The 21,454-nt window shown below is 40.6% G+C and overlaps 1 protein-coding gene across 1 annotated transcript in view; it reads left to right on the plus strand.

The window, feature by feature from the left end:
- The first annotated feature begins 7,641 nt into the window (after positions 1–7,641).
- Positions 7,642–21,454, plus strand: part of pik3r4 (phosphoinositide-3-kinase regulatory subunit 4) — a 42,866-nt gene continuing 29,053 nt past the window's right edge. The window contains exons 1-4 of the mRNA XM_062983985.1: positions 7,642–7,797; positions 12,371–13,133; positions 18,860–18,993; positions 19,118–19,700. Coding sequence (XP_062840055.1) covers positions 12,404–13,133; positions 18,860–18,993; positions 19,118–19,700 — 1,447 coding nt within the window. The 5' untranslated portion in view covers positions 7,642–7,797; positions 12,371–12,403. The remainder of the gene's footprint in view (positions 7,798–12,370; positions 13,134–18,859; positions 18,994–19,117; positions 19,701–21,454) is intronic.

The raw sequence follows: 21,454 nt of genomic DNA on the forward strand, positions 1-21,454 counted from the left end.
TTCGAGCAGAACTATACCATATGGGAGAAGGAGTTGTTGGCGATTAAGGTGGCGTTTGAGGTGTGGCGGCACTGGCTTGAAGGGGCACGGCACCAGATCGTGGTCAGGTCTGATCATAAGAACTTAGAGCACTTGCAAACAGCAAAGAAGTTAAACCAGCGTCAAATTCGCTGGGCTTTGTTTTTCTCCAGGTTTAACTTCAAGGTGCAGTTCGTGGAGGGGAAGGCAAACTTGCGGGCCGATGCTTTATCCCGCAAGCCAGAATTTAAGACCAATGAGCAGGTAGTATGTCAGACCATCTTGCCTACTGCCTCGCTGTGTGTTGTAGATAATGAGCTCGGGTTACATGACCAGATTCTTGAGGCTCAGAAAGATGATGTGTGGACTCAGGAGCAACTGATGTTGCTCTCAGCAGGTAACCGTACCATACTGCCGCATCTCCAAGATCAAGACGGGGTATTGGTGCGTAGGGGGCAGGTTTACGTACCAGTGGGGGCCCTCAGGTTGGAGGTGATTAGAGCCCACCATGACGAACCCATGGCTGGGCACTTTGGCAGGTTCAAGACCGTACAGCTTATCACCAGGAGCTACTGGTGGCCAAAGATGCGGCAAGACATTCTGCGCTTTTGTGACAGCTGCGCCGTTTGCCAGCAAAGTAAGACGCCTGTTGGGCGCCCTAGAGGGTTGTTGTCGTCTTTACCTGTTCCGGAGAGGCCATGGCAAATCATTTCCATGGATTTCATTTCAGATTTGCCTAAGTCTGGGGGTTATACTTGTATTTGGGTGGTGGTGGATTTATTTAGTAAACTGGCTCATTTTATTCCTTGTTCGACCATTCCGGCGGCCCCTACGTTGGCCTTACTATTTACAAAGCACATCTATCGCTTGCACGGAGCACCCGAGGTGATTATTTCCGATAGGGCTCCGCAATTTGTGTCACGCTTTTGGAAACACTTCCATGAGTGCTTGGGGACTAAGTTAAACGTGTCGTCCGCCTTCCATCCGCAAACGGATGGACAGTCGGAACGGGTTAATGGGCTCTTAGAGCAGTATTTGCGTTGTTTTTGTTTAGATCAACCCACGGCTTGGGTGAAGTGGTTACCGGTGGCGGAATTTGCTTACAACAATGCGGTGCACACGTCTAGTCAGCATACGCCGTTTGAGCTTACTTATGGCTTTCACCCACGGGGAGGTGTGGCGCCGTCGACCAATGTGGTCTCTTCGGACCCTGTGTACCGCTCTACGGAAATGGCTGCATTGCATGATGTTGCCCGTCGCTTACTGTTGGAAGCTAAGGCAACGCAGAAGACTCAGGCTGACCGCCACAGGCAGGCAGGGGAGGAGTTGGAAGAAGGGGATTTGGTGTGGTTATCTTCCAAACATATTAAACAGGCTGGGGGAAAGTTTGCGCCTCGGTATTTGGGTCCCTTTCCTATCGTTAAAAAGATTTCTTCTGTTGCGTTTCGTTTGCGTTTACCGTCTAGTTTAAAGGTCCATCCAGTCTTTCATCGTTCGCTGTTGAAACTTGATACCTCTAGTCGTCGTGGTGCTATAGCGGAGGGTATCACTGCCACTTCTCCGCCATCGGGGGAGGAGGCCTTTGTGAGAGGGGATAGTGTTATGATTGAGCCTCGTGGCTCTGTTTCTGACAGGCGTGGGCGTAAGACTCCTCGAGAGTCGGATACTCTCGAGGAGCGAGAGAGAAAAAGACTGCGAGACATATTTGCAGCACCCTCTGACGAAGAGTCTTTCGAAGGGTTCACGGAGAGAATGGAGGAAGGGCTGGTTAGCTCAGAGGAGGATGAGATGGATTGGACTCGGGTAAGGGAGGAATTGGGGGCCACTGGCCATGATGGGGCAGAAGATGAATGGGGACCTTCAGGATTAGACCCATGGCGTAGCTGGAGGGATGGGACGGGATCCACAGCTGGAGATGCTGTTGGGCGTAGTCAGAGGTGTTCCAGCTCTGACGAGGAAAGTGATGAGGAAACGCCCGGGTTAAGGAGGGCAGCTGACAGTGATGAAGATTTGTAACTGGCATAAAATGGGGCTTGGGAGCAATTGCAAATTGCGTCGGGCAAGGTAATCTGGGCAAACGCTTGGGATTCGTGTGTGTGTGTGGGACGCTTCCCTGAAGACTTGTGTACTTTCCTGTGCTGAGACGTAAGTTGATTGGAATCCAGGGTCAGACGGCGGGAGGGATTGTGTGGGCATTTGTTTGTGCAAACCTGTGCTTACTCTTATTAGCTTGACCTTCCGTCGTCTTCCTGACGGACGCCATCTCCTGCTTTGAGAACTCGGACTGAACTGACCACGGCTTGTCTTCCCCCCTTCTTGGACTTGGAAAAACTACAAACGTCTGCTTCTGGCTTTGATCTACGGAACGGAACTGGTCTACTCTACTGCTAAAATCCCTGGCTGCGTCTGCTCGTGTTGGAGATCCTGTCTGCTGTGTGTGCGTGTGGGAGCGACGCAAGTTACTCTAAACACAGTGTTGGCAGCAGAGAGGAATCTGCTGCCAATTAGTTGCATTCCTTGTATCTTTTGTTCCTTGGCTTTCGTTTTGTTTATACCCAGGCTGAAGAAAGCAGTTTTGTTTTTACCCGGATTAAACTCCGGTTTAATCCGGTTTATCTTTTGAACATTTACTTTTGCCCCTTTTTGCTCCTAAAGGCAAAAACTGCCTGGCCCTTGTGTTTTACGGGCATTTTTGAGTTCTGTAATCTAATAAACTCTGTTACTTTGAATCTTGTGGCGTTCTGTCCTTGACAGACTCTGTATGTCAAGTCTGATTTGTCTTTAGCACATCTCCTCTCTTGGCCTTGCTCCCTTTAGCCATTTTGTTGGGAAGGCCTGATCTTTTCTACCCTTTTCAACCTCTTCCTTCGCCTCCTTTCTATCATGTTCACCTTCAACTTGTCATTATTTTCTTTACGAGTTAGCATTGATTTATCTCAGCAGTTTTTGTAGGCCCCTGTAATGAAGTGTGCATTTTTTAGTTTACAGATGTCATGTTTAATTGTGTTTTAAAAGGGTCAATGTTTCAGTTATTACATCTCTGTACTCATGAGTTGGTTGCCATGGGGAAGTGGGCGGAGCCAACTGCCATTTGGTGGAGAAGTGCAGGTTTGAAAAAGAAGCAGTTAGTCTGTGCCCTGAGGAGGTACAGTGAAGACTGATTCTTAGTTGAAGGGATCAGGGAGACTCAATTGTTTATTTTTGAGTCAGTTTAAAATAGGTTTGGTGACTTATTTTAAGGTAGTCTGTCTCCTGTTAAGGAACAGATAATCTGTGATTGTAATTCACAGGGTGATTGCAGTTTAGAGCAATAGAAAAAGAAGTGACATTTTAAGGAGTTTGAAACACCTCATTCTAGTTTTGCAACTGTTAATCAAAGTGCCTCTAAAGAGAAAGTTATTATAACCATTAAACTTTGTGCCTGAATAAACATGTTATTGTTCTTTCTAACATCTCAGCATCTGTCACATATATTACCATCAAGAGTAAACAGGAAGAAAGAAGAAAAACAAAATTTAAAAGGTCTCTTCTCTGAGTAGCTAGTGTCTACATCTTCCCATAGTGGTGGCAAGCGTTGATAATCCCCTTTACATCTGGTGGCCACATTATAAACATCTTTACATTTGGTGGCAGCATTTAAATAAAAACATCTTTATAATTTGGTGGCAGCGGTTATTATATATATATATATATATATATATATATATATATATATATATAAACACAACATCTCCACAGCCCCTTCTACACAGCTGAATAAAATCCTACATTATCTGCTTTGAACTGGAATAACCCAGTTTAAAGAAAATATTATGGGATTTTCTGCCTTGATATTCTGGGTTATATGGCTGTGTGGAAGGTCCTTAAGTTACAGAAAATGGTACATTTGAAGGTTTTGTTTGTTTTGTTATTATATGTCGCCACTTGCAAGGCAATATACAAGAAGGCCAAAATAGCTGTCTTTCTTCTATATACCTAGGTACTATAAAGGCTCCATCACCTATCTGATTTTGGAAATTCATGCTGGATCTACACCGTCATACAGTCCAGATTATCAAAATCCACATTATCTGCTTTGAACTGGATTATATGACTCTACACTGACACAAAATCCAGTTCAAAGCAGATAATCTGGATTGTATATGGCAGTGTAGAAGGGACCTAGGTTAGTAGCCCTGGTTAGTACTTGGATGGGATATTGACAATGAATACCTGGAACTCTGGGCTATGTTTCAGTGAAAGGCAAAGCCACATCTGATTATTCCTTGCATAAGAAAACCCTACACAATTAATGGGGCTGTATTAAGTGACAGGAAGACATTTATGTGTAAAGGATATATTAACTAGCACACAAAAAGCAAAACAGGATACATTATGCTATTTGTGCCTGTCTGTGTTTTATGTATATGTATGAAAATGTATTTTCCAAGAACGTTAGTATTTGGACTTGAGTTAGATGCACGTGTCAGATTTTTTTCTTCCGTCATTGAGTCACTTACATAAAATATCTTTTCATACCCACATCATCAGCCATTTACCACCCTAGTTTTGAAATATGCATTAATGGAAATAATGCATTTTGATTTTAGATGTTACTACCCCTAAATATTTTGCTAAGTAGGTCTGCACAATATCGCTGAACAACATATCACACATTATACAATACAGTACTTCAGTATTTGTCAATTTGGGAAAATAGGGCCATCTTGTGGCCACAGTTTAAACTCCATGCATTGACTTAGGCTGAAGGATTTTTACACAAAATAACTTGAATTCATAAAACTGTTGTCTAGATGAAGAAAAAACTTCTTCCGCAGAAACCATGTTAACTCCAAATACATCCTTATTAAATTAAAGTGAAAGTAGCATTATCGGCTATGTTTCCCCTATGCGAGCTCATATTGGTATTAAAGGGTGGACCTCCAATGATCATATCATTTTTGGCCAAATGGCAACTCCATTCCCTCTTCTCAGTCTATATTTTCTATATATGCCAACATCTTAAACCAAGAAACAGCTTCCTGAGATCAACTGAGACACTCACAAGAACATCTTAGCAAGTGAGAGTCCAAAAGTGGCAGGCCAAAACCCGGAATCTCAATCAGTGGCTGATACCAGATGAGAAAGTCCCTCCTGGGAACACAGAAGACTGGGTGAATTGGAAGGTGCTGAGCAGACTGTGCTCTGGGGCCATGAGATGCAGAGCTAACCTTAAAAAATGGGACCACAAAGTGGAGTCCACAACATGAGTGTGGAGAAGAGCAAACCACAGACCACCTACTACAATGCAGCCTGAGCCCTGTCACATGCACAGTGGAGGACCTTCTTACAGTGAAACCAGAGGCACTCGAAGTGGCCAGCTTCTGGTCAAAAGAAATTTAGTATAATAACAAGTTTTAATTTTGTTTGAGGTTTTTTTAAATACATTATAACTGTATTCTCTATTTGCTTCTGACATGATAAATAAATAAAAATATATATGCCTTGATAATTTAACTTAATTTATGACACCACAAATCTGCCAGCGGTGCGCGAAGAACTTGAGGAAGTACTACCATCAAAAAGGACTTGGTGTCAGTGGATGATGAAGTGGCAGCTCACCCTTTGGCCGGAATCGAGCATACCCTCGTGAAGCCAGAAGCTGGACAATGTTAGTAGCCTCTACTTGTCTGTCTGTATATGTGATATGTCTGACAATGGCATTGTTCTGTCCTGTCTGTTCAAAACGGCATTGAATATTTGCTGTGTATGTCTCCTGTGATTCGCCCTGAGCCCCCTTGGGGAGATAGGGTGGAATATAAATAAAGTGTTGTTGTTGTTATTATTATATTGTATGACACAGCAAACAAGATAGATATGCTGGATTTTGTATCACAAAATCACAAGTCGAACACTTCCCAAGTGTCTAGGACTTTGTGATGTATTTTCGGATGATGTGCACAGATCCCAGTAGGGTGGCCTTTTGCAGTTGGCAGATTGTAATTTTGTCAATGTCTATTGTTTCCAAATGTCAGCTGAGATCTTTTGGCACAGCACCCAGTGTGCCCATCACCACCAGGACAACCTGCACTGGTTTCTGCCAGAGTCTTTGAAGTTCAATATTATTATTATTTTATTGTATGATATAGCAAACAAGACAGACATGCTGGATTTCATATCACAGAATCACAAGTCGAACACTTCCCAAGTGTCTAGGACTGTGTGATGTATTTTCGGATGATGCGCACAGATCCCAGCAGGGTGGCCTTTTGCAGTTGGCAGATCGTAATTTTGTCAATGTCTATTGTTTCCAAATGCCGGCTGAGATCTTTTGGCACGGCACCCAGTGTGCCCATCACCACTGGGACCACCTGCACTGGTTTCTGCCAGAGTCTTTGAAGTTCAATCTTGAGGTCCTGAGTTTTTCCTGTTGTTTTTCGTCAATGCGACTGTCACCTGGAATGGCAACATCAATGATCCAAACCTTTTTCTTTTCCACAACTATGATGTCTGGTGTGTTGTGTTCCAGAACTTTGTCAGTCTGGATTCGGAAGTCCCACAGTATCTTTGCGTGCTCATTCTCCAATACTTTTGCAGGTTTGTGATCCCACCAGTTCTTTGCTGCTGGCAGGTGGTACTTGAGGCATAAGTTCCAATGAATCATTTGGGCCACATAGTTGTGCCTCTGTTTGTAGTCTGCCTGTGCAATTTTCTTACAGCAGCTGAGGATATGATCAATTGTTTCATCAGCTTCCTTGCACAATCTGCATTTTGGGTCATCAGTTGATTTTTCGATCTTGGCCTTAATGGCATTTGTTCTGATGGCTTGCTCCTGGGCTGCAAGAATCAGGCCTTCTGTCTCCTTCTTCAGTGTCCCATTCGTGAGCCAGAGCCAGGTCTTCTCCTTATCAGCCTTATTATTATTATTATTATTATTATTATTATTATTATTATTGTTATTGTTATTATTATCAGCCTCCTCCCAGTGGACTCAAATCATGGGGGAAAAGCTGTGGAGGTAATGCAGTTTGACACCTGCCATGGCTCAAGGCTATGAAATTGAAGAAGATGTAGTTTTACAAGGCTTCTGGCTTTTTAACGTTGGTGCCTTGCCAAACTACAAATCTCAGCATTCCCCAGCCTGGAGCCATGGTAGTTCAAGTGCCACCAAAGGGCCCTTCTATAATTCAGAATAACAAAGCAGGAATTCCCACAATATCTGCTTTGAGCTGGAATATACGGCAGTGTAGACTCAGATAACCCAGTTCAAAACAGATAGTGTGGGATTTCCTGCCTTGATATCCAGGGTTATATGGCTGTGTGGAAGGCCCTAAATGTATGGCAAGGCATGGGCAAACTTCGGCCTTCCTGGGGTTTTGGACTTCAGCTCCCACAATAGAGAGTTGAAGTCCAAAACACCAGGAAGGCTGAAGTTTGCCCAAGCCTGGAGATGCTGCCTTTCCCCCCTTTGGTCTGTCTGTCTGTCTGTCTGTCCCTTGGCTGCCTGAGGGAAGTGCCTTTCCGGACAACAACGTCTTTGGTTTGTCCTGTCGAGCGAGGGCGGCCTGTCTCGCCTCTTCCCGGGAGGAGAGTTCAAACCGAGGCCGAGGCCTGGCAGGCCCCTCTCCGGCGCGGCTTTCCTTTCCCCTCCCCGCCAGGATGTGAGCTCACAAGGCCGCCTCCCTCTCCCTCTCCCTTCCTTCCTCTTGTGCAAAACACACCGGTTCCGCGTAGCAGATCCAGCCCAGGCTCCTGGGGCTGAGGAGGAAGGGAAAGGGAAGCCCGGCGAGGAATTCTAAGGTGGGTTCTTGTATTGGTTTAGACCACAAGGCCGCAGCTATGTGGCTTCTCAATTGGAATGGCCTGCGTGGCTTTTTAGTCCTGTGCTTTTTCTCTGTCTTATTTTCAATCTTTGTTTCTTTTCATGGAACGGATTTGATTCTCTGAGTAGCGTTGGGTTTTAATAGACATGTTTTCTGTCTCGATTTATGCTTTCTCATCCAGCTGTATTTGCAAATGTCAGATTAAAAGGTCCAGGATCAAAATAAATTAATTTGCATTTCAGCTAATACCAGGAATAAAAACTGAAGGGATTTCACAAAAGCCCTTCCACACAGCTGAATAAAATCCCACATTACAGTAGAGTTTCACTTATCCAACATAAACCGGCCGGCAGAATGTTGGATAAGCGAATAATAATAATAATAATAATAATAATAATAATAATAATAATAACAACTAGCTGTGCCCGGCCACGCGTTGCTGTGGCAAAGTGGTGGTGGTATTGGTTAAAAATTGTTGTGTAATTTTTATTTGATGTTATTTGTATTTTTTAATTAATTTTATTGTAAGTTATCTTTTTATTTATTATATTTTATTATTTTCTTGTATTATTTTTAGTTATTTTCTGTTATAGTATTTTATTGTATTAATCTTTTAGTGTTTTTAATTATTTTTTTAGTGTTTTTTAATTATTTTTTATTGGGTTGCTAGGAGACCAAGTTGGAGGAGCTTAGCCTTCTAACTGGCAGCAATTGGATAAAAGCAATTATTCATCTCCCTCTAATTAGGACTTTATTTTTCTTTTCTTTTTGTTGTATCAGCCTAGAGGTGTGGATGATGGGTTGTGTTGTCAAATTTCGAGGTTGGGGGGCCTGTAGTTTTGTTGTTTTGTGGGTCGCCGTGATGCCATCACTCTTTTATATATATAGATAATAATAATAATAAACTTTATTTATACCCCGCCACCATCTCCCCAATGGGGACTCGGGGTGGCTTACATGGGGCCAAGCCCAGAACAATACAATATAACAGAATATAAATAGAACAACAAATCATAACACATTGAACAATACAATAAATAATATACACTACATTACGCAAAATCAGAAGAACAATAAAACACTAAGTTAAAACTCGGGGTGAGAGAAGAAATAAGAATAAAAACCACAGAGAAAAGGGTCATAAAGTAGTGGTGCAATCTGGAGGACAGAATATGTTGGATAATAAGGAGGGATTGAGGAAAAGCCTATTAAACATCAAATTAGGTTATGATTTTACCAATTAAGCACCAAAACATCATGTTATACAACAAATTTGGCAGAAAAAGTAGTTCAATACGCAGTAATGTTATGTTGTAATTACTGTATTTGCGAATTTAGCACCCAAATATCACAATGTATTGAAAACATTGACTACAAAAATGTGTTGGATAATCCAGAATGTTGGATAAGCAAGTGTTGGATAAGTGAGACTCTACTGTATCTGCTTCGAACTGGAATGTATGGCAGTGTGGACTTGGATAACCCAGGCCCCTTCCACACAGCTGTATAAAATCCACATTGAACTGGATTTTATGGCAGTGTGGACTCAGATAATCCACTTCAAAGCAGATATTTTGGATTATCTGCCTTGATATTCTGGGTTATATGATTGTGTGGAAGGGCCCCCAGAATATCAAGGCAGAAAATCCCAGAATATCTGCTTTGAACTGGGTTATCTGAGGCCCCTTCCACACATCTGAATAAAATCCCACATGATCTTATTTGAACTGGGATATATGGCAGTGTGGACTCTGAGCCCTTCCAGACAGGAATCTGTCCAGATCCAGACAGGATCTGATCCCGGGTTTTCTGTTTATCCCAGATTATCTGGCATTGCGGACTCATATAATCTAGTTTAAAGCAGAAAACCTGGGATCAAATACTGGGATATAGGGCCTGTCTGGAAGGACCCTGACGCCCCATACACAGTGTTCTCATATCCCAGATTATAATAATAATATAATAACTTTATTTTTATATCCCGCTCCCATCTCCCCAGAGGGGACTCGGGGCGGCTCACATGGGGACAAGCCCAGTTTCAACATACAATAAAATACAGCATAATTAAATCAATGAAAAACAAGTAAAATAGTATAAACATACAAACCATCATAAAACATCAACATCAAAACATTAGAATATTAGAGTCTGAACATAATATACAAACTGTAAGATAAAATTCAGCAGACTCTACAAGAGGGAATTAAAGATCTCATTAGCTGTTTATCCCAGGTTGTCTGGCAGTGTAGACTCACATAATCCAGTTCAAAGCAGATAATCTGGGATCAGATCCTGGGATATAGGGCAGTGTGGAAGGGGCTTCAGATATTCCAGTTCAAAGCAGATATTGTGGGATTTTCTGCCTTGATATTCTGGGTTATATGGCTGTGTGGAAGGGCCCTCACTCCACACTGCCATATATTTGAGTTCAAAGCAGATAATGTGGGATTTTATTCAACTGTGTGAAGGGGCCCTAGGAATGTTCCTATTTACATACGCTGAGGCTCCTTCTGCACCGGCATATCATCCAGGTTATTAAAGCAAATAATCCATATTATCTACTTTGGATTACCTGAGTCTACACTGCTATATAATCCAGGTCAAACCAGATAATCTGGGTTTTATATGGCAGTGTAGAAGGGTCCTGAACCAGATCCTATAATCCAAGGTCTCCTGAATGTAAAAGCTCAGAGAGTAGAATAGAGTATAACAACTTTATTGTCGTAGTACATTGTACAATGAAATTAAATGCTTTCCCCAGCACACATCACATTGCATTTGTATTTTATAGAGCATGTAATGAATATGGTTGGCCCTCTATCCACAGATTCTACATCTACAGATTCCACTGTCCATGGCTTGAAAATATTTTTACAAATTCAAAAAACGAATCTTCAACTGTATTTGCTTGAACCTTTCTCAGCCTCCTTGAGGCTTAGGCCCCATCTACATGGCCACATAATGTTTGAAATGGCACTATATGGTCAGTGTCCACTCATACCAGCTGTTAGGAACTGAAGGCCAAAACACCTGGAGACCCAAAGGTTGGGAATCACTTCTGTAGAAGAAACGCAGTTTGACACCACTTCAACTGTCCTGGTTCAATCCTATGGTAGCATGCGAAAGAAATCCCTTAATGTGCATCAGTGTTCTGTAGTTTGTGTAACCACCATTGGGCCTCAAACCGGTTCCAGGATTTCCTATATAATCATCTGCACAGCGAAACCACCTTCTTCAGTTCTGGTTTGAAACTACATTAAATGGTCAGTATAGATGAGTCCTCAGATTACAACATTCATGACCTGTGGTTCTGTAAACACATTTGTTTCACAAAGCCCTGCTGATAACAGTTGGATTGCACAAGCGAAAATGAAAAGATCGTGGGGGGAGTGATAATTTGGGCTGCTCTGTCATTTGGTATAATCCATTTTCAAAATAAGATGTGTTTTATTACTGTGGGGTTTGGGTTTAGGCCAGGCAACCTCTATATATATAGAGAGAGAAACAACGGGATTTTTAGTTGGGAAGGGATGAAGAAATCTGAAAGTTTGTGGAAGAGCCCTTCTATTAATGTATGGACGATGTGTAGCTTTTACAAATTTTTGCTTCTAGTTGCTTTTTTAACAATGCATATAAAACAAATGGTGTTTGCATCAAATTCTTTCTGAAAGGCAGACTTCTTGTACGGTCCTTCTATCATGACTATAGATATGTGATTCCTATATGTCATAAAAGAGTTCTAGAGCAGGGATTGGCAGAAATTAATTTTCCAAAGGTTGGTGGTCTTACTCTCCCATTAGTCCTGAGCAGCAATTTCATAATGGGAATTATAGTTCAGAAACCTTTTTAGGGTCATTCCTTCCTAGAGACTAATGTCTATTAGGCTTGGAAAGTGACTTATAATATTCGGAGGACCATTTCGTGTAATCCCCTAAAAACAGAACGGGGAGGAGGGGACTGAAAAGCTGTGCAAAATGGATCAAGAGAGCCAGATTTATCGGTTACTGGAGAGGATGGACTTAAGTCTGCATTATACCTGAGGCAAGGGTCTGCCGTGGGTCTCCTGGAGAAGATCCTGTGGCATCTTTTCTCCCTCTCCGGCAGCGAAAAGGTTCCCTAGGTCCCTCCTCCATAGGGACCTGCTTGGAACTCACTTTCCCAGCAGCACTTGCATGGGATGGGCATTGAAAAGTCTCTGAGTTCCTCTCAGAGCATGATGGGACTTTTTATCTTTCTGTTTTTCAGTCAATAAAAGGCCTGGTTGTGTCCACGCTTTGATTGGCTGAGAATGGACACAACCTGCAACTACAGTTGCTAGAACCCTCCCTTGCAATTTGTTTTATTTTAAAAAATGTTATGGTAAAGACTTAAAATAATTCTTTAAAAATCAGTAAATTGGTGAATTTTTCTGAAACTTGGCAGGCCTGCAGTTGTAAATGGGGTCTAAGTTCTACTCCTGTTCTACTACTTTTAAATCATGTGTTCAGAAGTGGCACTTAGATAATTTAAAGAGATATTTTGAAGATAAATAACTTTTTCTTTTTCTTTAGGTGGAGTTTTGACGTTAGAGGAAAAGCGCTGCCATGGGAAACCAGCTGGCTGGTATTGCCCCTTCTCAGATCCTTTCAGTTGACAGTTATTTCTCAGACATCCATGACTTTGAATATGACAAAAGCTTGGGTAGTACACGGTTTTTTAAAGTTGCCCGAGCCAAGCATCGAGAAGGCCTGGTGGTTGTCAAAGTGTTTGCCATTCAAGATCCAACATTGCCCTTAACTAGCTATAAGCAGGAGCTGGAAGAACTGAAAATAAGGCTGCACTCTGCACAAAACTGTTTACCCTTTCAGAAGGCTACACTGTCTGAAAAAGCAGCCATGCTCTTCAGGCAGTATGTTCGAGACAATCTATATGACCGTATTAGTACTCGGCCCTTCTTAAACAACATTGAGAAGAGGTGGATAGCCTTCCAGATCTTAACTGCAGTGGACCAGGCACACAGATCCGGGGTCCGCCATGGGGATATCAAAACTGAGAACGTCATGGTGACCAGCTGGAACTGGGTTCTTCTAACGGATTTTGCAAGTTTTAAACCAACCTACCTCCCAGAGGACAATCCTGCAGATTTCAATTATTTCTTTGATACATCACGAAGGAGGACGTGTTACATTGCACCAGAGCGCTTTGTTGATGGCAGCATGTTTGCCACAGAACTTGAGAATATGAGAGATCCATCCACTCCCCTGGTGGACCTGGCCAACAGTAACCAGCGAAGCAGAGGGGAGTTGAAACGAGCCATGGATATCTTTTCTGCAGGTATTTGAAATGATAAAGATCCTGCATTATTTATGCTGTTTTTTCATGGGAAATGGATTATACTTCTGAGATGTAGTCTTGGCAAATCTTGGTCTCTATTTTCTGGTTGCAAGTAGATAGAAGTACATTTGTGAAGTTAAATCTTGGGATCTAAAGTGTGAAAAGTTGCATACGTATGTCAGTTTTTATCCCCTGAAAACGTATTATAGGTCGCACAACTCCTCAAATACAAAATATAGAATTTGATGTTCCCATTTTGGGGAGAGGAAAAACAAAACAAAGACTTTGTGTTTAAGGACAGTTGCCATTGCTGAAAACTTCCTGGAGTTCCAATCTCTATTTTAAAAGTTGAAAACATTGGGTATGTGTGTGTATCTGGAAGAATCTCTATAATGAAACTCCTTGAGATGAAATACTCTCATTTAACTGGAACCCATGGGAATGGGTAGTTGCCAGATAAATGTAGTTTTTGGTTGCTTGAGAGTTACTATTAAAATAGACCTCACTAATACTATACCCATACTATAAATTCTGTATTGACTTGATATTAATGTATTGAAATACAGTAATTACAAGCAAATTAAGACAAATATAGACAGGCTTAACTTAATGTAACATAGTTTTATTGTATTATAAAACAGCTTTGTGAATGCAGTATTATTTTTTCACTTTTTTCTGGTTGCTTGAGAGTGCTGGTTGTTTGAGTTCCAGCTAACCGAGAATCTACTATATATCACTTCATCTCCAATTATATTCTCTGAAAGCGGTCTCTGAAAGCCCCTGTCTATTGCATATATACATGCATAAAAGTAAAAATCCTTTAGTCAACTAGTGAAAAAGAATAAAGAGGTTATCACAAACACGCCTTTCCACCATATGTATTTTTGAAATAATTCTGTTCTAAGAAAGGTGTTTTGATATTTTAATGCAAAGATTTAAATAAGAGTTACATATATTTAAGCATGGCTAAATGCATTTTATGAAGTAAACTTGGTCTGTGAAAGCTTATGCTATCAGCTTCATTTCCATATTTATTTTCATGGTCATTTATAATTTCTCTTAGTTTTAGAGAATGAATGAATTTTATTGTAATGGTCACAGACCAGTAGTAAGTCTTAGAGATGACTTAACAAAATATGTCTGTTTTCGTATTAGTCCTGATCTTCTAATGGCATCTTTTACACATTTAATTCACATATTATAATAATTGTAGCAATAGTTGTGTATTGTTCACAAACCATAGTGGCAAAATTGGTCACGAGTCAACCCTGGGTTGGATCCACTGAAAACAATGGGATTTATGTTAATCCATCTTATTGAAATGATAATTTCTGTGTCCCATTGATGTCAAGAGTTCAGTTGTAAATCTGACAAAATCTAGCTTCAGATCCTTTTAGACAGGTTATCACTAGCAGGTGACCATTTTTTGTCCATTAAAGCATTTTGCTGTGGTTACAGCTTTTCTTACCACTAATCTTGTTAGAGCTAAAACACTTTCTTTAGGGAAACGGGGATCTGTTTGTGTTTCTATGATTCTGTTCATATTGATCTGTTTACAAATTTGGGCATAAATTATGGTATTACATAATCTGTGTGGTTCTGATGGAGTATTTGTCCTCTTGTAGATCTTGTATTTCTGGGCCTCCAAAACTTCATTTGATACAGAACATTCACAAATGTTACTACTATGAGATAATGGTGGTGATAGGTAAATCAACAGATGTTACATAGCAGAGAAACATTCCAGTTTTTTCATGGATGGAGTCCAAAGCCTCTCATAGCCGAAAGTATAGGTGTAGACTTCTAAATAATCTCATTCTACACAGACCATCCTTGGTGAATAGACCATTTCACCATGGCTGGCTAAATGGGGAGCCCCTGGACTAGTATATATCCCCTGGGTGAAGTTGATGGAAGATGCACTACTAAAGGTTGTATAGTGCAGAGACAAAGAAAAATTACCAAAGTGCCCTTCTCCCCTCCCTTCCCCCCCACTGTGAAAATTTAACCAGTGAATCCTAGTGAATTGGGGGAGTATGTTTTCCCATCCTCAAACTGCCAAAGTACAGTATCTAACAAAGTCACTAATAAAACTTATCTCTTTCTTTGAACAACTGTTAAGATTTGGCCATAGCTCTAACAATGACTCCAAAAAAAAAAAAACCTGTTTGGCAGTCACCTAACTTACTACAGTAGTCTGGTTGCTTCTGTATCAGTCAACAGCTTTTTGTAGTTGAAATATCCTTCAAATAATAAAAGGATAAGGAAACAGACTCTCCAGATATGCCTTGAGAACAGTGCAATTTAATTATTCCCTTTTCATTATGATATGGTGGCATGTTTTTCTTCATTTGGCAAAGCATGGTTTCATCCTGTGTTATGTTGTCATCTGGCAATTAATTTAAAGCAATCTTACTGACATTTCAAGTAGTCTTGCGTCCATACAATAGTAGAAGATGTTAACAGATGTTATATGCACCATTCCTCCAGGCTGAAACATCCAGTCCACAAACTGGTATTCCTTGTGCAAATTACTGGTTAAATTATTGTGAAATGGTGGTCAAATCTTGAACTGTGTGTGTAGAATGCACATCTTGGGAGATTATCACACCACACTGTTAAAAGTAATGCTAGGTAAAGGTAAAGGTTTCCCCTTGACATTAAGTCTAGTTGTGTCCGATTCTGGGGGTGGGTGCTCATCTCCATTTCTAATCCAAATAGCCAGTGTTGTCCGTAGATGCCTCCAAGTTCATGTGACTGGCATGACTGCATGGAACGCTGTTACCTTCCCGCCAGAGCGGTACCTATTGATCACATTTGCATGTTTTCAAAGTGCCAGATTGGCAGAAGCTGGGGCTAATAGCAGGAGCTCACCCCGCTCCTCAGATTTGAACTGCTGACCTTTTGGTCAGCAAGTTCAGCAGCTCAGCGGTTTAACCCGCAGCATCACTGGAGGCTCCCAAAATCATGCTATCCCACTTTAAATCCTGTGGTTGCTTCTAGGCTTGTCCGATCAATGGAAAAAACGTTTCAATTCTCGTTTCTAAAGTAGGGGGTGCCGGCGCTTCGATATAGAAACTATTTCCGAATTTTTCACCCAATTTTTTTTGGATATTTCCGAAAATTCGTAATGATTCTTAATGTTTCTAAAATGGCGGACGCGCATGCGCAATCGCCAAAAAAAAAGGAAACCGGGGGGAATTTTACAGGGCTCTCCCACCCTCATTTCTTGAGCTATCCTCATCAAATTTGGTACAGTGGGAGATCACATTCAACACTCTTTGCTCAACAAATTGCAGAACGTTTCCTGTCTCCTATGATTTTTGGCGAATTTTCATAACTTTTTATAATACATTATTTTTCAATATTTGAAGAAACCTGTTCCTGGTTTGAAAGTCTTATTTCCTGTTCAATTGGGTTCTTATCACTGTAAAAGTCCCTCTTCTACTTGTGTAGACTTTGGATTAGAAATGCAGCACACACCAAGCAATGCCTTGGCAGGAGTGCCACTGTCCTTTGGAAACTATAAATTGCCTTTGAACCTTTTGATCAATGGTGCCACTGGCTGACCTTGTGATTGCCAAAATGAAACTCTGGCCAAGGACTTTGGATTAGAAACACAGCACACGCCAAGCAATGCCTTGGCGGGTGCCCCACGTCCTTTGGAAACTATTACTTCCAATGTACCCTTTTAGGTTTGAAAACAATGTGTGTCTTTGTGATTGCTGCAATAACACTCAGTCCGGGGGCTTGGGATTACAAACGGAGTGTGAGGGAAGCAATGCCTTGGCGGGTGCCCCACGTCCTTTGGAAACTTACTGTCAATGTACCCTTTTAGGTTTGAAAACAATGTGTGTCTTTGTGATTGATGCAATAACACTCAGCCCGGGGGCTTGGGATTAGAAACGAAGTGCAAGCACTGCACTTGCAGGAACGCAGACGTCCTTTGGAAACTATAATTTTCAAGTCCCCCCCCTTTTCAGGATTGCAAAGAAGGGCTGATGTAGTGATTGCTAAATTCAAAAAAAAAAACCCAAAAAGGCAGCGGTTTAGAAATGGAGCGCCAGGTAAGCAATGCCTTGGCGCCCACGTCCTTTGGAAAATAAAAATTCCCTAAAGCCACAGCAAGGACTCTTGCCACAAGCCCCAAGCCAATTTCCCAAAAAACCCCCACAATATCGAACCAGCAACAACAGACACTCTACCCCCTATAGTCACTTAGCACCCCCCCCCCCCCCCAAGTAAGCAAGCACCTTCCCAGCGCGCGCGAACCACCCTCTCTGCTCGGTATCCTAGCCCAGAATGGCTTGGCTCGGTTGGGGAGGGGATTTTTATAGAGATCCTGGACGCGGAGGACGCTAGCCCCCACCTTTTTCAGCCACCGTGGAAGTCTCTGATTGGCCAGGGAGCGGTAGCCATTTTAGGCTGCGCTAGGCTCCCATTCATGTTAGGTTGCAGAAACAAAAAAAAATTAAAAAAAATTTTTTTTAAATATTAAAAAAAAATTGTGGAGGAAAAAATTTAACGAAACATTTAAGACACAATTAGAGAATGGGCCAACGATGGTTCGAATTACATTGCCAGTTGCGCCCAGGGAAAACGTTTCAATACTCGTTTCAAAAAGCGAGAACAATCCGAAATAATAACGAAACGAGAATCATAACGAAAATTTGGACAACCCTAGTTGCTTCCTGTAGAATCTTGGAATTTGTAGTTTTGGGAGGTGCATTTTAAAATTTTAACCAGAGAGATCCTAGGCCTCACTACAGTACAAACTCCAGGATTCTACAGGAGGCAGCCATAGGATTTCAAGTGGGATAGCAGTGTTTTAAAGTATAGTGTGATATCAGTATTCTTGCATATATATTTTTATGTTGGACCAAAATGATGATTTCTATTATGTTTCTTTATGGTTTTTAGTAGCCATTAGGCTACTAAAGAAGAAAGGATATATTTTATATAGGCCTTTCTCACATCTCTGCATAGTATTTCCATTTCTCTTTAAATCTACAGGATTAAAGAGAAGTATATCTACTGTGTTTTGGACTGGAGTCTTCATAAGCTCCTAGATTTCTTGTCAGCCGGTTTTTGATTAGTAACTGGGCTGGTGAAGTCTTGAGACTGAATTATGGCTATGGAAAGACCCTCTCTCTGAAGCTTTCAGAAGAATGTGTGGCCTGTCAGAAGATGGCACCAAGAATCAGGTTCATAAAATCAGATCAACATGGTGGAATGTATTCTTTGCAGTTAGTAGGGACCAGATATTTGAACATATGCTAAAATTAATTTATCTCTCGCTCTCTTTCTTTTTGTGTGTGTGCCTGCCCACCAGTGCCTTCAAGTTTCTTGTTGACTTATGGTGACTGTGAATTTCATAGGGTCTTTTCAGGCAAAGAAAACAAGATGATTTCTTACATTAAATAAATTTAGAATTGTAATATTCCCTTCAGTAGTCTAAAAAACACGTTATGCATTAAAGATTAGAGTACCTCAAAACTTACAGAGAAAGGAAATAAAGCGTGATGAAATTATCTTCTAGGAAATAAAAAATTCTTTTTAAAACAGGTTGTCTCAGATTATGAATATGCTAACAGTGTCTTTCATTTGTGCGTGCACAGATGCAAGCTTCTGCAGTTTTGCTAATAATTGTAGATCGAGTTGAATGTGGTTATGACCCGTCAGGCAAAAGATTTATGATTCTCAGGCACTTGTCTTGTATTTTCCAGGCTGTGTGGTAGCTGAGCTCTTTACAGAAGGTGTTCCTTTATTTGACTTATCACAGCTTTTGGCATACAGAAATGGCCTCTTTGCACCCGAGCAAGTCCTAAATAAAATTGAAGACCGAAGTATAAGAGAACTGGTAAATAATTTTGGATTTTTATTGTAGGTTATTGTAGTTCTATACCTCCTTAACAGTAACCCTGATTCTTTCTTTTCTTCTTACCCTCTTTTGTTCTGTCCTTCTTGTTCTTTTCTATCTAAAGGTTATGCAAATGATCCAGTGTGATCCAGAAAAACGTTTAGCAGCTGAAGACTACTTGAAACAGCAACGTAACAATGCCTTTCCTGAAATATTTTACACTTTTCTTCAGCCTTACATGGCACAGTTTGCCAAGGAAACGTTTGTGTCTGCAGATGAGCGCATCCTTGTTATACGTAAAGATCTGGACAATATTATTCATAACCTTTGTGGCCATGACCAAACAGAAAAGGCTGAGGGAGAAACAAAGGAAAACGGGCTGGTCATTTTGGTGTCGGTGATAACTTCCTGCCTGCAAACCCTCAAGTACTGTGATTCTAAACTGGCTGCTTTGGAGTTGATTCTCCAGCTAGCACCCAGGTTAAGTGTGGAAATCCTGCTGGATCGGATCACACCCTATCTGCTACATTTCAGCAATGATAGTGTTCCCAGAGTGAGGGCTGAAGCTGTTAGGACACTCACTAAAGTTCTTGCTCTTGTCAAAGAGGTACCACGTAATGATATCAATATCTACCCAGAGTACATCTTGCCAGGTATTGCACACTTGGCCCAAGATGAAGCTACGATAGTCCGGCTGGCTTATGCGGGTAAGAAATGAGGGTGGTAGCGAGAGAAGAGTGAAAATCATCAATATTTGAGATATTCTTGCTCAGAAACTACGTGTACAAATCTAAACTTTAATTAGGTGTTAAATTGTTTTTTTTGTATTAGAAATAGGATTTTTAAACAAACACATAAATCTGATATTATTTTAACATAACGAGCATGTTTGGGCTCTCCATTGCACTTTTTCTTTTCATTGCTGTCTAAAACAACAGTGGAAGTGTTCCCTGTTACTTGCGTTTGTAATATATATATAAAAAGCTTGGCATCTTGTTCAGCGGTTATAAGATCATTAGTGTTACTTATGATCTTGTACCTGCTGGGGATCCACCTTTATAGTTGTGGATGACTAAACATAATCCGCAGAACCTACCTTTGCAGCTTTGCAGAGCCCTAACTAAAGCATTTCTGAAGCATTGGGGTGTTGAAAAATGACATCTACCCCTATCACCTGATTGTAGGAAGCCTTAGAACACACAATTCTGATCATTCCCAAGCTCTTTGATTTGAAACACTAGGTTGGGATACTGTCATGCTGCAAGGGTAGTTTTTTTATGTGTCATCATCAAACTATGATGATGGAATTATATCTGAATGAACTGCAGGTAATCCATCATTCTGTTTCACTTAGTGCAACCTGTAGGGCAGGGGTCCCCAAACTAAGGCCCGGGGGCCGGATGCGGCCCTCCAAGGTCATTTACCTGGCCCCTGCTCTCAGTCTTAGACTTAGGCTCGCCCAAAGTCTGAAATGACTTGAAGGCACTCAACAACAACAACAATCCTACTTAACTTGACTATCTCATTGGCCAGAAGCAGGAACACACTTCCCATTGAAATCCTGACAGGTTTACTGTATGTTGGTTAAAATTATTTTTATTTTTAAATATTATATTGTTCTTTCATTTACTAATATTGTGCTATGGTAATAATAGAATATATTGTGTATACATATAATATTGATACTAATATTATAATGTCATACAATATAATACTAATAATAATGCAACATAATAATATTAATTATACATTATAGATTAAATGTAATATTACTGATAATATTATGTATAGTGGTATAGTACAATATAGTAATATCTAATGCTAATATTGTGCTATGCTAATAATATAATATATTGTATGTACATATAATATTGATACTAATATGATAATGCCATACAATATAATACTAATAATAATGCAACATAATAATATTAATTATATGTTATATATTAAATGTAATATTACTAATAATATTACAGTATAATGGTTTTTTTTAATTTTTAATTTTTATTACATTCCAACAATTAACAAAATTTTTGCGATGCATGTCTTATTTCAATATACATAATACCAAAAGTAAGTAATGCTTAAATGACATTTTAAACGATCCTTACAGTATAATGGTATAGTACAATATAGTAATATATAATGCTAATATTGTGCTATGCCATTAATATAGTATATTGTATGTACATAGAACTTGTAAAGCACTCTTGAGTCCCTTCGAGGTGAGAGAGGGCAGAGTAAAAATGTAGTAAATAAACAAATAAATGTTGTTGGGAGGGGGAGTTGCACTACAAATAAGACATGTGCAGTGTGCATAGGAATTTGTTGGGTTTTTTTTTCAAGTGATAATTCGGCCCCTCAACAGTCTCAGGGACCATGAACTGGCCCTCTACTTTAAAAGTTTGAGGACCCCTGCTGTAGGGTATGATGGTGGAGACTGGGTCATAGGGTTCAA

This window comes from Anolis carolinensis, chromosome 6, assembly GCF_035594765.1.
Source record: "Anolis carolinensis isolate JA03-04 chromosome 6, rAnoCar3.1.pri, whole genome shotgun sequence".
Taxonomy (NCBI): Eukaryota; Metazoa; Chordata; class Lepidosauria; order Squamata; family Dactyloidae; genus Anolis; species Anolis carolinensis.